This window comes from Muscardinus avellanarius, assembly GCF_963383645.1.
Source record: "Muscardinus avellanarius genome assembly, chromosome: 13".
NCBI lineage: Eukaryota > Metazoa > Chordata > Mammalia > Rodentia > Gliridae > Muscardinus > Muscardinus avellanarius.
The window spans coordinates 74,491,310-74,507,907 of NC_137799.1; the positions used below are offsets into that span (position 1 = coordinate 74,491,310).

General features: G+C 38.4%; 1 protein-coding gene across 1 annotated transcript in view; it reads left to right on the forward strand.

The window, feature by feature from the left end:
- The window catches only part of CFAP95 (cilia and flagella associated protein 95), a gene marked incomplete at both ends in the record, with an annotated part of 102,438 nt that overhangs the window by 66,203 nt on the left and 19,637 nt on the right, over positions 1 to 16,598 (forward strand). The window contains one exon of the mRNA XM_080709527.1: positions 3,186 to 3,243. Within this exon, the coding sequence (XP_080565653.1) occupies positions 3,186 to 3,243 (58 nt within the window). The remainder of the gene's footprint in view (positions 1 to 3,185; positions 3,244 to 16,598) is intronic.

Genomic DNA, 16,598 nt, shown 5'->3' on the forward strand with positions numbered 1-16,598 from the left:
TTTCTTTTTGAGCTCTTGGAAAAGCTTACCCATTATGGCTTCCACTAATTGCTGGGGACAATGACTATGACCTGCCATAGTGACCAACAGGGTGCATGTGGCCGCAGTTGATAATGGCCACGCTTCCTAGACCCTGCTGCTAAAAACAAACTACCTTATTTCCCTAGAACCTGTTTATAGCCACCGAAAAAAACTTACTACCATTTGCTGGCTTGTGTCTCCAGTTTGGGGAGCTTTCTCTGTCCATTTACCCTCCTTTAGCTTATTTCCTTAGAACCTGTTTCCCATTGCCCGGGAAAAAAACTCACTGCTATTTAGAAATGGGTGCTGGCTGTCGTCTCCTATTTGGGAATTTTTCTGGAGGTGGGCCATGGGCATTTCTCTTAGATTTAACCTTGTATAGGGATTTAAAAAGTGTCCTATCTGTGATGTGGGCATAGTGGATGGGCACTCATTGGGCCTATCAAGCCTACACTATTTAGTTTCTTTCTGGAGGGGATTCGACCGCAGGATAATTCCTTGGCTGGGGGTTTCCCACGAACCAGAATTGCCTCCCAGATGCCGGACGATCACGGTCATTCTGGGGCAACTCCTTATTGCTCTAGGAAGGTACATACCTTTTGGGGTGCAGTGGTACTAGGACCACCAGCGAGATGCCCTGGAAGTCACTTTCAGAGATGCCGTGATGCAAAGGCTGCTCTATAGTTGTTTTAAAGCTCAACAGCTCACTAGCTGGAGCTAAAACTACTGCTACCCACCGACCCACTGGCCAAAAAGTCCCGTGAAAAATACAGAGCCATGTGCCCCACGTTGCCACAAGATGTTAGGCGCCAAATATGATACGGTTTGGCACCCTTAGAAAGAGGGAAAACTAGAGCTTAGAATACGCCACAGTGACATAGTGGGATGACCCAAAACAAAGTCAGCCCCGCGTGGGCGCCAAATATGTTACGGATTGGGAAACTGTACCCAGGGATCTTTGTTAGACCCCTGGGAATAATTTCCTAAAAACTCCCCAAAGAAACAAAAAAACAAAAACAAAACAAAACAAAAAAAAAAACAGAAAAACACAGAAAAACAGATAAAGAGGAAAAAGATAGAAATACAGAAAATAGAAATACAGTCCCATGCCAGAGTGGCATGGAGGGGTGACTCGAATGAATATACCCCCACTTTATGATTTCTAATCTCTTATTGTTTGTATGTGAGTGTACAACTTTGTATAATAATCTTGTATTCAACCACCTTGTTGAAACTTGTTATAATTTATAGATTTTCTTGGCCTTCTAAATGTAGCGACAATAGGATGAAAATTTTTGTTTCATCCATTCCAATTATTACATTTATATTTTTGTTTTATTTTAATTTAATTTTATTTGATTTTCTAGGACCTGCAGTCCATCTTTAAATAGAAAGGTAGATGAGGAGCTTTTGTTCACTGGTTGGGAATGTTTCTAGGGAGGATTTTCATGAACTCAGTTTTGATTCTCATTTATTGTGTTCTTCTCATTAGTAATGTTATCTTTTTCTGCTCACTTAAAATATATTGGATTTTCCTGCACCAGCATCAATCATAGGTAATTTTACCCAGGGAAAAATGAGAAGTCTGGGCAGTTTACTCAGTGTTTCAGTTCAAGAGTGCCCTCTTCTGTTAGAACACTGAATTAAAGTTATTTAATTAATGACGCTTTCCTGGGTGGAGGAAAAGGTGTGGGATAGAGGGAGGTCATTCTGATACTGTGGTACCATCTTATAATTCCATGCTCTTTAATTTCTGGCATTTGATTTTCTCTCTTTCCCAGTCCCCCCACCTTCCTACCCCCCTGACAAGCAGAGCTTTCCCGGAGAGCCAGGTCCTTCATACTTGAAAAACTACCGTTCAGATCCTCCAATCTCAGACCTATTCTCAGCATCTCTGCTCTCCCCCAAAAGGGAAGGATGCTCTCTTTCTGGAGGTGATGTGTTTTCCAGGGCTTGCTTCACACATCCCAGGGCCCTGCTGCTAATCTCTCTGCTCCCCCATGCCATCTCCGCTGGAGTCTGTTCCAGTACCTCTTTTGACTTGGCTCTACAGACTGGATTGTTCTGCTTATCGATATGCAGATTGAAACTTGCAGTGTCAAAAGACAAAATTACAACAAGTTTAAAGATCTCAATTGGCTTTTACTTGCCATTCTAGAATCAGGCAACCCCTCACACTATAAAGAGTATTCAGATGAGCTAAGCAGAGGAGGCTGGTTTTACAGACAGAGGAGACTTGAGAAAATCAGAAATAGGGAGCGAAAAGTGGGTTGATTTCTTCAAAGTTGTTTTCCTTATCATTTCTTCTGTCTTCTATGTGGAAGTACAGCCTTTGCTGGTTTGAGACTGGCTTGTTGGGTGATTTGGCTGTTCTTCCTCTCTTTCTGCTGATTGCTTGGAAGGTCCTTAATTTTGCTTGGTGGCATAGAACCTCAGCTGGAATCATTCCATTTGAGTTTGTTCTGTTAGGCTTATTGCAGGATCTCTGTCCAAACCAGTAGCCTCCTATAAATTTTATTTAACAGTAGAATTCTGCATCTTCCATCATGCTGTACATATGGGTGTGTGATTTAATTTCCTTTGTTGTTGGTCTGTACAATTTTGAAGGGTATATGTTGAGATTTGGACTTAAGGATCCAAAGGGCTGAGGAGTATGTTACAGTCTTTCACTGTGACCGTGAATCTGTCATTTTATCTTTGGGATTCTGTCCTTTTCCAGTCTATATGTTCTACATATTGTTTATTGACTTTGAATTGTTATAAATCTTCTTGGTGACTTGTTCAAAGTAGGTAAAGATCTCATAATTTTATTTTTATAATTATAATTTGTCCTATGAGCAGGAATCATTTTCCTTTTTTATTTTTTCCTTTTGTTTTTAGAGTAGTCACTCTTTTCAAATCCCGTTTATTGGTTTTAAAGTATACTTCCAATTTTTTTTTTTTTTTTTTTTTTTTTTTTTTTGGTTCTCAGTACTCACACTCTGAAGTGCATCAGAATCACCTGGAGGGAACCTGCTGATGCTACGTGATTTATAATTAGGGCCTGGGACAGTTGTGGGGTTTAAACACTTTATTAGGGCCAAGTAAAGTTTATTCCCCTAAAGACTTAAGATATTTTTCTTTTGTGGTTATGGTTTTCTCAGATACTGACTTATCTCTCTTAGGTATACACTGACAACATATGCTGAAGATTATGTTCCACAATATGATTATTCACCTTGTGTAAGTATAAAAGTCACATTCTAATGCTTATTTATGTAGTTTAAATGACTAATTACATCTAATGTAAATAGTCAATTAGGAAGAAAGGAGAAATTGCTGAGATTTATAATATTTTATATTTATTTAAAAAGATTGGCTGTTTGGTAAAGTCAATAGAATGTTTTATAGTTATTATTTATTTTAGAAAGAAAATATTGCAGTGTTCAAAACATATTAGTTACTTTCTTTTTTGTGTGTGTGTGTGAGTCTGTCTGGGGATGGAACCCAGGGGCATTTGACCTCCGAGCTACACCCCCTGCCCTATTTTTTATTCTTTATTTTGAAAAAGGGTCTCACTAAGTTGCAGAGCGCCTCACTAAGTAGCTGAGGCTGTCTGTGAACCGCGATCCTCCTGTGTCAGCCTCCTGAATGCTGGAATTATAAGCGTGCGCCACCACGCCTGGCTATTAGTTACTTTCTTCCTTGTCTTATTGTTCCCCAACCTGAACTTAATTTATCTGGAGTAAGAATCTACTTTTCATTTGTAATATATGGACACATTAATGTGTGGCTTAATTTAGCTCTGGGGACAGTATATGTTGATTTTTTAAAAATCTAGCTTATCGCTTGAATATATTTGTATTTTAAGAATTGTGCAATAGGGCTGAGGATATATTCAATGGTAAGATTTTTGCCTACCATGCATGACGGTTGATCCCTAGCACCACTACCACCACTTAAAAAAAAATTATGCAACAGAAATATAACAAAGATACTTCCTATTAGCTTTGCCTTGAAAGTTTTAACTAGTATAATAAACATGAAATAGAAATAAAAGACTTAAGTATTGATAAAGCAAATGAAAATAAGTCATTGTTATCTTCAGATAGTATGATTATCTACATAGGAGAAACAATATATTAAAAATGAGTTGTAATTAGAATAAATAATAGTTTTCCTTCATGCCAAAATGAACCAGTTAGTATATTATAAAGGAGAAAAAGAAAAATGTTATAGTAACACAAATTTAAAATATTTCTGTGAGGGAAATTTTGCCAAGATTAGTCAAAGAAGATGTGGTAGTTTCTCTGTAGAGATGGTGGGCCTTCCTTTTTGCACAGGCTGCTTCCCCAGGAAGAGGTGATCATTCCCCCAGCTCTTGAATCTGGGCTGGCAGGTGATTGTTTTGATTGGTAGAATATGGCAGTTGGTAGACCCTTTGCTAGTGGCAACCTCACTTTAAGAAGACTGCTTCAGCTGGGCATGGTGCTGCACGCTTGTAATACCAGGGTTTGGGAGGCTAAGACAGGAGGATCGCAGGTTCGCAGCCAGCCTCAGCTACTTAGTGAGGCCCTCTGCAACTAAGTGAGAGGTTTTCAAAATAAGGAACAAAAAATTGGCTGAGGGTGTAGCTCAGAGATAGAATTTAAAATTTTAAAAATCATTTGAAAAAATAGATGTAAATGAAAAATCTTAAAAGGCACCATTACAAATTTAGAGAAGTAAAGTATTTATGATACCATTTTTATTATATTCTTATTAATATTTATTATTAAAATAACATTTAAGCCATAAAAACAGCAAATATGATAGCATGCTGGTTGAAATAACATACAGAACTCATACTTATTGGCAGGAAAAATGTTAGAGCTGTGAGAAATGAGCTAAGGACATATATAGGCAATTTACAAAATAGGAAATACAATGGACTAATAAGTATACATCAAAGACCCAATTTGCAAATGATAAAGGATATGTTAAAGAGGTAAGATTTTTTTGCTATTAAAATTGGATATATATATATATATATACATATATATATGTGTGTGTGTGTATATATATATATATATATATATATATATATATATATATATATATATTATTATTATTGGTGGTACTGGGGTTCCTGGAAACCCTTCTACCTCCGGGCTACACTCCCAGACCTATTTTATACTTTGTAAATTTGAAAACAGGGTCTTTTAAGCCAGCAAAGCTGGCTCCAAACCAGCACGCTCCTCCTGTCTCTGCCTCCCAAGTACGGGGATTACAAGCGTGCGCTACCACGCCCGGCTAAAATTGGCAATATTTTTAAAGATAATAATCATCAGTGAGGTAAAGACAGGGTGGGATGGGTACTTTTTTCTGTTGCTGCAAAGTTCGTAAATTGTTTTAATCCTCCTGGGAAGAAATTTGGAAATAGGTATTAAGATACCATTTAACTAATAATTCTCTCTCCTTCTAGGAAAGTGCCCCAATGAAAAATAATTCAAACTAGGGATAAAACAAATAAGCATGTTATTGCTGAGTTGTTTATAATGGCAAAAGTTGAGAAGTATTTTAACTCTTTAGTATTAAAAATCATGTTAATTAAATATGTTGTGATCACATGAAGAGGTACTGTACAACCTTTATAATGTTCATTAGCAATTCTTAGTGTCTTAATAAGTCTTCACTAAGGTTAAAATTAAGATATTAAGTTATGTCTATAGTTATCTAAACTATGTGAAAATATGGAGAAAATTTTAAAACTAGAGAAGCTACCAAAATGCTAGTAAAGTTGTCGTGTGTATGTGTGTGTGTGTGTGTGTGTGTGTGTGTGTGTGTGTGTACTGGGAATTGAACCCAGAGGTATTCTAACTTTAAGCTATACCCCCAACTCGATTTCATTTATTTGGAAATAGGGTCTCCCTAGGTTGATGCAAGTTCCACTACTTGCTGAGGCTGTCCTTGAACCTGTGATCCTCCTGTTTTAGCCTCACAAGTACAGGAATTACAGTTGTGTGCCACCACGCCCAGCTTAAAGTTGGCCTTTGAATGTTGGGATTCTAGGTGATTTTCTTTATATTTTTAGAATTTTCAATGTAATAAACATATTGTTTATAATCAGAAAAATCATAAAGAAACAAATACATTATTTAAATATGCATTCCAGCCATCACCAAGAATACAAACAACAGTAAATGCTGGTGAAGACATGGGAAAAATGGAACACTATTGGTAGGACTGCAAATTAATGTAGCCACTGTGAAGATTGGTGTTGAGGTTCCTCATAAACTGGGAATAGAACCACCATACAATCCAGCTATACCACTCCTGGGAATCTTTCCAAAGGAATTGAAGTCAGAATGTTTTTTGGGGGAAGGGGGGGTGGTACTGGGGTTCCTGGAAGCCCTTCTACCTCCGGGCTACACTCCCAGACCCATCTTTACATTTTTATTTGGAAACAGGGTCTCCTAAGCTAGCGCGTGCGGCTGGCTTCGAACCTGCGCGATCCTCTTGTCTCTGCCTCCTAAGCGCGGGGATTACAAGCGTGCGCCACCACGCCCGGCAGTCAGAATGTTATAGTGATGAATGCATACACATGTTTATGATAGCACAGTTCACCATGGATCCAGTCTAGATGTCCATCAATAGATGAATGGATTACAAAATTATGATAGACATTTATGACATATTATGATAGACATTTATGACTATATATATATATATATATATACATACATACAATGAAATTCTACTCAGTAATAAAGGTAAACACAATTATATCATTTTCAGGAAAATGGATAGACTTGGAGAACATTATGTTAAGTAAGATCAGCCAGTCACAAAAAGAAAAGAATTATATGTGTTCTCTCATATGTGGAAGCTAAGGAGTAATTGGAATACCAGAGGGACTTCAGATAAAGGAGCAGGAACCCTAGTGCAGTGATGGAGGAGGTCTGGAGGAGGATGGGAATGGGAGAGAGAATTAATGAAGAAAACACTTTCATCGATGTTATGTACATGTGTGAAATGATCAGTGTCAATCTCAAAATCGTATATGGGGAGAGGGAGGAAGTAGGGAGGACGCTGAGGGAAAGTTAACCAGGTGCTGAGGGCACGTATGTCACTGTCACCTGAAATCCATTATGATTATGATGTGAGACAACAATGCACCAGTAAAAGGACATTTAAAAAAATAGCCAGGTGTGGTTGTGCACACCTTTAATTTCAGTACTTAGGAAGCTGAGATAGAAGGATCAGGATTGCAGGTTCAAGGGTAGCCTTGGCAACGTAGTGAGGCCCTCTGTCTTTTAGTGAGATCCTGTATCAAAATTAAAAAATAAAAATAGAGCTAGGGGTGCAGCTCAGAGGTAGAATGCCTCTGTCTTCAATCCCCAGTACCACAATCAATCGATCAATGACTGAATGAATGAATGAGCTTTCAAGCCTGGGTCCTTATTTATATCAGCCTTGGCTCTATCTTTGAATAAAAGGAAGTTGCAAGATGCCTAATTAAAAACTTATAAAATTCAAAGAACTAAGTATAATAAATGTCAAGAATGTAAGACGTATTCTCAGGTCACATAAATTAGCCAGTATATTATTTATCATGCTTTTAATACCTTTGGCATTGATTCCAACATTTTCACATTGCTTGTTTCTACATTAATAGAGCAGCATGCCATGACAGTTGTTTGCATTTACTGCGGAGTTGTGTTCATTTGTTTCTAATTTTTATGCCAAAGTAAATTCTTTTGAGGAATGCTTTTTTCTTTCATATTTTATTTTATTTATATGTGGAACATACTGAAAATGGTATACATTTAGATTGTGCTTGGTGTCCTCTCCTCCCACTCTGGTTCCCCTTTCCCCCTCCCAACAATGAGTGTCCAGGTTAACCATGCTATATTCATACTTTTACACATATTTAGATGTAGCTCCTCTATTAATCAACCTCAGCCTTTTTCCTCTGCTATCCTTTCATTCTAGCTTTGCTGAAATTTCCCCTCCATTATCTGCAGTCCCTCTGGTATTCCCACTACTCCCTAGTTTGGGCATATTAGAGAAAACATATGCCCCTTCTCTTTCTGTGCTTGGCTGATCTCACTTAATGTTCTCCAGATATTTCCATCTTCTTGCGAATGACATGATTTTTTAAAAATTTTTTATTGGTGCACTGTATTCATACATCATAGTGGGATACAAAAAACTTTTGTAGACATACATGCACACATCGCCCAGTCAGCCCCCACCCTATCCCCACCCCATTCCCTCCCCATCCCTCCTTCCCATGCTTGGCTTAGTGGTTGACATCTAGTATTATAGCAATTTATCCAAAATTAAAAATGATAATCTCACATAACAGTTTCATTTGTCTGATACCAAGCTTTTGATAACTTAAAGATAACATTTCAATATTTCTTTTTGCTTTTTTCTTACCAGAGAATATTTTTTTTCTTTTCTTTTCTTTTTTAGGTGAAACTATCATATATTTATATATTTATTTTTCAGAAAAAAAATCTATCCTAATATAGAATATGGACTCTAGATACCCAAAACGATCTAGAAAAAGAACAAAGCTAGAAGATATATATTTTCTGATTCCAAGCCATATAAAGCTACAATAATTGAAACAGTGTAGTACTGTTCTAAAGGCAGATATATAAACCATTGGAGTTAAATACAAGCCTAGAGCTAAATTCTTTCATATATTGTCAAGTTATTTTTGACAAGGTTTCCACGAACATTTGGTGGGGGAAATAATAATCTTTTAACTAAATATTGTTGAAAAATAATAATTACATGAAAAAGAATAAAATTGGACCCTTACCTAACACCATATACAAATATTAATTCAAAATAAAAAGAAGACCTATATATAAATCTTAAGACTATAAACTTTTAGAAGAAAATCTGGGTCATAAAACCTCTCAACATTGAAATTGGCAGTGATTTCTTGGATTAGATTTCAATGGCACAGGCAACAGAAGAGTATACAAACTCCCTAAAAAATAATAAAAAATATTGTATATCCAAAGACAATGTAAACAGAGTTAAAAGTTACTGATTGAATGAGATAAAATATTTCCAAATGCTATATCTGAAGGTATATTAATATTCCAACTAGAATTCCTAAAAATTAACAACTATAAAAGCTAACAATACAATTTAGAGATAGGTATAAGACTAACATAAATAATGAATCTCCACAGATAACTAATCTTAGTTGTCTGTTGGATGGAAAATTTTGTTTCTCTGGTTCTGGTGTGTGTTACCTATTTCTTCTTTATAGTTAATCTCTTTGAGTATTTTCTCTAGTGCTGGTTTTGAAGACATAAATTCCTTCAGTTTCTGTTTGTCATGGAATCTTCTTATTTCTCCATCTAATTTGATAGAAAGTTTTGCTGGGTAGGAAATTTTTGGCTGGAAGTTGTTTTCTTTCAGAGTTTGGAATATGTTACTCCAAGCCCTTCTGGCTCTCATGACTTGGTTTGGGAAGTCTGGAGTGATTCTAATTGGTTTGCCTCTGAATGTCACTTGGCCCTTTGCTTTTGTTGCCTTTAAGAGTCTCTGCTTGGCTTCCACATTGGTCATTTTGACAATTATGTGGCGTGGGGATCCTCTTCTCCGATCCTGTCTAAAGGGAGTTCTATAAGTTTCCTGGACCTGCGTATTGACCTCTTGCTCTATGTCTGGAAAATTTTCTGCTATTACTTCCTTGAAGAGATTGTTAATCCCTTTGGTTTCACTTTCTTTTCCCTCCTCTATTCCAATTATTCTTAGGTTAGCTCTCTTAAAATGGGCCCATATTTCTTCAATGTCAAATTCCTGCAGCCGGATATTTTTTTCTAGATTAGAAACTATGCGTTCATTTTTGAATTGCTCATCTTCTAAGAGTGAGATTCTATTCTCCATGTGGTATAATCTGTTATTTGTACTTTGAATTGAGGCCTTTACTTCATTAATTGCATCCTTTATCTCTTTTTGGCTCTCTCTGAATTCTTTTTGAAACACCTCGATTATTTCTACAGTTATTTTCCTGATTTGATCTTCTAGAAATCTCTGAATTTCTGTTTTATCGGGTTCTGATGTTGTGGAGCTGTGGGCATTCATTGCTCCATTGTTATTCCTCTTTCCCATGATTTCAGAAGTTTGTGCCTTCTCTGGGTTCTTCCCTTGGGTCACTATGACTTCACTTAAGGCGCTCTGGATGTCGAGTCTGTGGTATATCAGACCCCACTACTCCTTTACTGGGTTGTATCACAGAGTTTCAGACCCAGGGAGTCAATAGAGGCTGCTTTAGACTATGGGGGGGGGGGTGCCAGGTTGCATGTTCTCCTATGGTGTGATATCTCTGCCACTGCCACTTCCCCACTGGGTCAAATCCCTGGGAGTCAGTACTGTGATTTCTCCTCTGGGGCCCGCAATTTGACTCACTGTTGTTGAGTACACAGATCGAGCTGTAGTGGACTCGGTGAATTTGCTGCTGTTGCCGCCGGTGGCAATATGGTGCTGCTGTCATGCCCTCGGCCGTGAGGCTGGCATATTTGTTCTCTGTTTTTGAGCTCCGCTCTGAGTCCCTGCAGTGTGTGCTGAGCTCAACCTGGGAGTTTTAGATGCTTCCTCCACCAAAAAATCCCACCCGGCTGTTCCGCAGCAGCTCACCTCGGCTTGCTGTAGCTGTCCAGTGAACTCGCAGCTGCCGCCAGCAGTAAGGCTCTGCTGCCGCGTCCTCGGGCATGAGGCCGGTGTATCTCCTCTGTGGCTCTGAGCTTTGTTCTGAGTTCCCTTCCTCTCTGGAGCCTGGTGATTTTTTTGTTTCTCTGGTGATGGTGTTTTCTGGCTATGAAAGGCGCTGATTTTGTGGTAATGGAGATTAGTTGTTAGCGGGGCTCTTAAGCCCCACTTTTCTCGTTCGCTATCTTCCCGGAAGTCCAGGATAGAATCTCTTATTTTTTTTAATAGCTGAATAGAATTACACTGTGTGTATTTCCCATAATTTTGCAATCCATTCATCTGTTGATGGAGACCTAGGTTGGTTCCATATTTTGGCTATTACGAATTGTGCTGCTATGAACATGGGAATTCATGTTAGGGAGTGCCCCGATTTCAACCCCTTTGGAAAGATACCCAGGAGTTGTAGAGCCGGATCATATGGTGGATCTACTCCCAGTTTTCTAAGGAATCTCCACACTGATCGCCATAGTGGCTGAACTAGTTTGTACTCCCACCAACAGAGTAAAAGAGTTCGTCTTTCCCCACATCCTTGCCAGCATTTGTTGTTGTTTGATTTCTTTATGCTTGCCACTCTGACTGGGGTTAGATGGAATTTCAGTGTAGTTTTGATTTGCATCTCCCTGATAGCTAATGATGTAGAACATCTTTTCATGTATCTATTGGCCCTTTGTATCTCTTCTTTTGTGAAGTGTCTATTCAATTCAGTTGCCTATTTCTTAATTGGGTTATTTATTTTGCTAGTGTGGAGCCTTTTGAGCTCTTTGTATATTCTGGATTTTAGCCTTCTATCAGTGTGGTGGCTAGTAAAGATCTTCTCCCATTCTGTAGGCTTCCTCTTTAGGTTCTTGGTGGTTTCTTTTGATGAGAAGAAACTTTTTAGTTTAATGCCATCCCACTTGTTAATTCTTGCTTTAATTTCCTGAGCTTTGAAGGTCTTGTTGAGAAAGTTACTGCCTGTGCCTATATGTTGGAGTGTTGAGCCTATGCCCTCCTCTAATAACTTCACATTCTCTGGTCTAATTTCTAAGTCTTTGATCCATCTTGAGTTGATTCCTGTGCATGGTGAGAAGGATTCAGTTCCATCTTTCTACAAATGGATAGCCAAGGCCGTCTTTTCTCCAGCGTATGAGTTTGGCCCCTTTGTCAAAGATTGACTATAGATGTGTGGGTTTGTTTCTGTGTCTTCTATTCTGTTCCTCTGGTCAGTGTGCCTGTTGTTGTGCCAGTACCATACTGTTTTTACTACTATTGCTCTATAGTATAATTTGAAGTCTGAGATTGTGATGTGAGGCATGTTTTTAACACTGTTTTTTTTTTTTTTTGGTACTGGGGATTTAACTCAGGGCCATTCTACCTCCAAGCTACACCCCCAGCACTATTTTTTATTTTTATTTCTGGAACAGAACCTTGCTAGATTGATGAGAGTCTCACTACTTGCTAAGGCTGTTTTTGAACCTATGACTCTCTTGTCTTAGCCTCCCAAGTACTGGGGTTACAATTGTGGGCCACCATGCCCTCACTTCTTCTAATATCCACATTTAAAGGATGCTAGAATTATTTAAGAGAAGGAGATAAAAACAATTTATAATAATAAGAGATGATTAAAACCTAGCAGAAGCCAGGCGTGGTGGCGCACTCTTGTAATCCCAGCATTCAGGAGGCTGAGACAGGAGGATCGCAGTTCCAGGCCAGCCACAGCTACTTAGTGAGGTCCTTTGCAACTCAGTGAGACACTGTTTCCAAATAAAGAATAAAAAATAGGGCTGTGGATTGCGCTATAGTAGAATGCCTCTGGGTTCCATCCCCAGGACCGCAAAACAAAACAAAACAAAACAAAACAAAAACAACCTAGCAGAACGGTGATTGAAATCAGACAATAAAGTTACCATGCACAAAAACAAATGTATGTTCACAAAATTCTGACAAAGAAAGAGAGTATCTGTAGACTTGCTAGCGACTTTGCCAAATGGCCTTAGCATAAGTTAGTTTTACCATTCATCCTACTGTCTGCCATTAGGCAATTATTTAAGAAATACAAAAGTATTTTGGTTTATATTATTTCAAATGTGAATGAATTGATAGTTAATTTTTACATTCTCTTATATTTGCTTAATTCATATTTATGTAAAGTAGAACAAAATTATAGGAAGTAAAGGGAATGCAGGTTATCACTTTATAGCTCTAAATACAGACAAGGAAAGAGTGAAGCTCAGAAGCTATCTCCGAAGAGAGGGATGAAATAGAATTGCAGCCGCATCTTCTGAACTTTACTTTTCAAGCTCATTAGAGCTCAAGATACCTTCTCTTAAAAGCATCTCTATTTCCCAAAGAACCAGAACAGAGACTAAGTTGTAAAGAAAGTGCATTAGAGGATTGGCCAAGGCTGGTTGGCTGGTGTGTGAGCCTTTAGGACAAGGGGCAAGCACTGAGCTGAGGATAACAGTGAAGAGTTGTCTGACACATGGATGGGTAAGAAAAGAGTTAACTCATTCAGGGACTAGCAAAATCAGGAAGTCGAAGAGTCAAAGGAATGAAAATGTTGATTAAAAATTAGGAGAGTAGCCGGGCGTGGTGGCGCACGCTTGTAATCCCCCCTCTTGGGAGGCAGAGATAGGAGGATTGCGCAGGTTTGAAGCCAGCTGTGCTGGCTTAAGAGACCCTGTTTCCAAATAAAAATATATAAAATAGGTCTGGGAGCATAGCCCAGAGTTAAAAGGGCTTCTAGGAAACCCAATACCACCACCAAAAAAAAAAAAAAAAATTATGAGAGTAGTAAACAAAGTGATCTAGGAAAAGAGCAGGTCATGATAAAAGGGGGTGCAGATTAGACTTTATTATTTCAGGAGGAGGACAGTTCTGGAAAATTACAGAGGCTAGAGTGTGGCCATAAGAATGAGTTCCTAAAGCCTGGCATGGTGGCGTACGCTTGTAATCCTAGCATTGGGGAGGCTGAGACCCGGAGGATCTCGGTTCATGGACAGCCTCAGCTACTTACCTCACTAGGCCCTCTGCAAATCAGTGAGACCTGGTTTCAAAATAAAGAATAAAAAATAGGGCAGGGGGTATAGCTCAGAGGTGGAATGCCCCTGAATTCCATCCCTAGACACACACACACACAAAAAAAAGAGTTTCTAAGCCGGGCGTGGTGACGCACGCTTGTAATCCCCACACTTGGGAGGCGGAGACAGGAGGATCGCGCAGGTTCGAAGCCAACCGTGCTGGCGTAATAGACCCTGTTTCAAAAATATAAAATAGGTCTGGGAGTGTAGCCCAGAGGTAGAAGGGCTTCCAGGAACCCCAGTACCACCAAAAAAAAAAAAAAGAGTTTCTAGAATGGATCAAATTCCTTAATGTGAGAAAATGAAGGGAGAGTAAACCAAAATGTCAGCCAAATCCAAAAATTATCCTGCAATAGGGCAGGACAGAAGAGTGGGCCTGAGTCTGCAAGTCAGGTGGACTCACCCTCAGTGAGCTTCGGGAGTTCCCATTGGGTCAATAGTAAGTGTGAAACACCTTTATTTTTCCCTAAGTGGAGCTGTCTTTTGAAATTTCTTTACAAACAGACATATGAGTGATTATCAATAAAAATTGTCATATAATATAGTTTATTCAGAGATGTAATGCTAGGGAAGTTTATAATAATGTTTTAAAGTTGGTATGTATTCCAGATGGACCCCATGGATATACGTACTGTTTTTTAGTAAAGAAAATAAGTGGTATCTGTTTAACAATCCCAATAAAAGCAGGATTGGTCTGCCTACCACTGGGGCTCTGTGCACCAGGACTGAGATAGCATTGTTAAAATATTGATAGTTCTGTGTTGATTGGAAATAAGCTATGGTCTTAAGTCCCCAGTTCCCTGCTGATCCAACCTTCCCCCGGGATCCCAGTACTCAGCACTACATTATAACTCTTCTTGGCTTTGAGTACCTTTAGTTTCATAGGTGCCTTACCCCATTAAATAAATAGGTAGGTAGTTAGATGAACAAACAAAACAATGTATGTTATCACTGAGTTGGTATAAATACAAATATAATCCAAGTTGGATTATTTTCCTTTTAAGAAGATTTAAGGTTTATTAAAGAAATATATTTTAGGCTATATTACTCATTTGCATTTTATAGAGAAAACACATCTTTTATTTATGTGTTTTACACTGCTTGAATCCTTGCCTATTTGTCTGTGTTGCTGAATTTTGTGACCATATGATGTGACTCTATAATTATTAACCCTCTTGAAATTATTGCCAATATACTAGTGAATGCTATTATATAAAATTGAGTAAATTATATAATACTTTTTCCTGGGAAGTGCTTTCAGATTTCTAGATCCTATTTTAAGCACAATTCTCTATTTGATAGTTACTGTCAATACAAAATACAGGTCTTGATACAAAGGAAATAAGAAATAGTTTATCCTGAATCTAACATGAATGAGTATAACCCAACAACATGGATTCGTTTTAACCTGGCATGGCAGAAGTTACATGAACTTTTAGTCATAGAGCAAAAGAAAGCCATAAATCAATGCATTTGTCAAATACATTGCTGGGGGCTTCAAGTACACATGCAACAGCAGAGCAGGGAAGTCTACAGGTCTCAAATGGTATCTATGGCATTCTCAGTTGTAGGGTTGGTGAAGGCTAGAGGTCTTCTAAGCTTGGTGATGGTTTCTGAGAGTTTTATTTAGTGGTTATGAGGTAGTTATGTCAGACACAGAGGTTGAAAGTAAATGGCGTATTAAAGAGGCAAAGATTGCTTAAGATGATTTTTCGCTCTTGGTGTACAACATTCCATCTTACCACAATTATGTGTTCTCGCCAGCCAAAGTCAAACAGTCTGCAGGAACTTCAATGTAGAGATAGATTCTTCAGAGAATTTCAGTTTACACTACCATTAGTTTCAGCCCTGTGATGTTTATGGATATTGTATAACCAGCATGATTTCTTAGCTTAACTATGAGTTTTTACTATTTAATAGGGTTGGCTTTTCAAAATAGCATCTGCATATTTGTATTTTGAAGAAATATACATTAATAAAACTTACTACTTTTACCCTTCTGTTTATAATTCAATGGTATTAAGTATATTCACATTATTATATTTATTTTTTAAAAATTCAGATTTTAAAAGGTATTAAAACACTTTCATAGGCCCCTAAATGCATCATGGACCCTACACACTGAGCTTCCAACATCTGATGTCTAAATGGGCTCAGCTTTGACCTCTTGGAAACCAGTCAGTACCTGGATGACCAGGGATTGCTAGAATTTTCTCAGTCAGAAAGGCCAATAAATGCCAGGTGTGGAGGTGCATGCTTGTAATCCCAGCTTGGGAGGCTGAGACAGGAGGATCTCACAGGTTCGAAGCCAGCCTCAGCTACTTAGTGAGGCTCTCAGCAACTTAGTGAGACCCTGGTTCCAAATCAAGTATAAAATAGGTCTGGGAGTAAAGCCTGGAGGTAGAAAAGCCCCTGGGTTCCACCCCCAGTAACCACACACACACACACACACACACACACACACACACACATGGCCAATAAATACTTTAAGCATCATTCAGACCACAGTGCTTCTTGGCTGGGAACAGATGTGGGCATGGGGGCAACACTACCAGGAACCTTTTATTAGTTAAGCTCATCACAACAAAAGAACTTTGCAAAGAGTGGAATTATCTTTGGTTTTCTGCTTCCTAAAGACGAAAAGTGTTTATCAGAGGCCTTAAAAAGAAGACAAGAGAAAGAATGACTTGCTAAAAAACAAGAAGAAAATGAGTTTGAAATAGGATAGTGTTCAATAGAAAGTGTCACCTCTCTGAACTAAACTAGCTCTCGAAGCCCAATTCTTTAGAAAGCTGCCAAATTGCATCTCCATTCTGT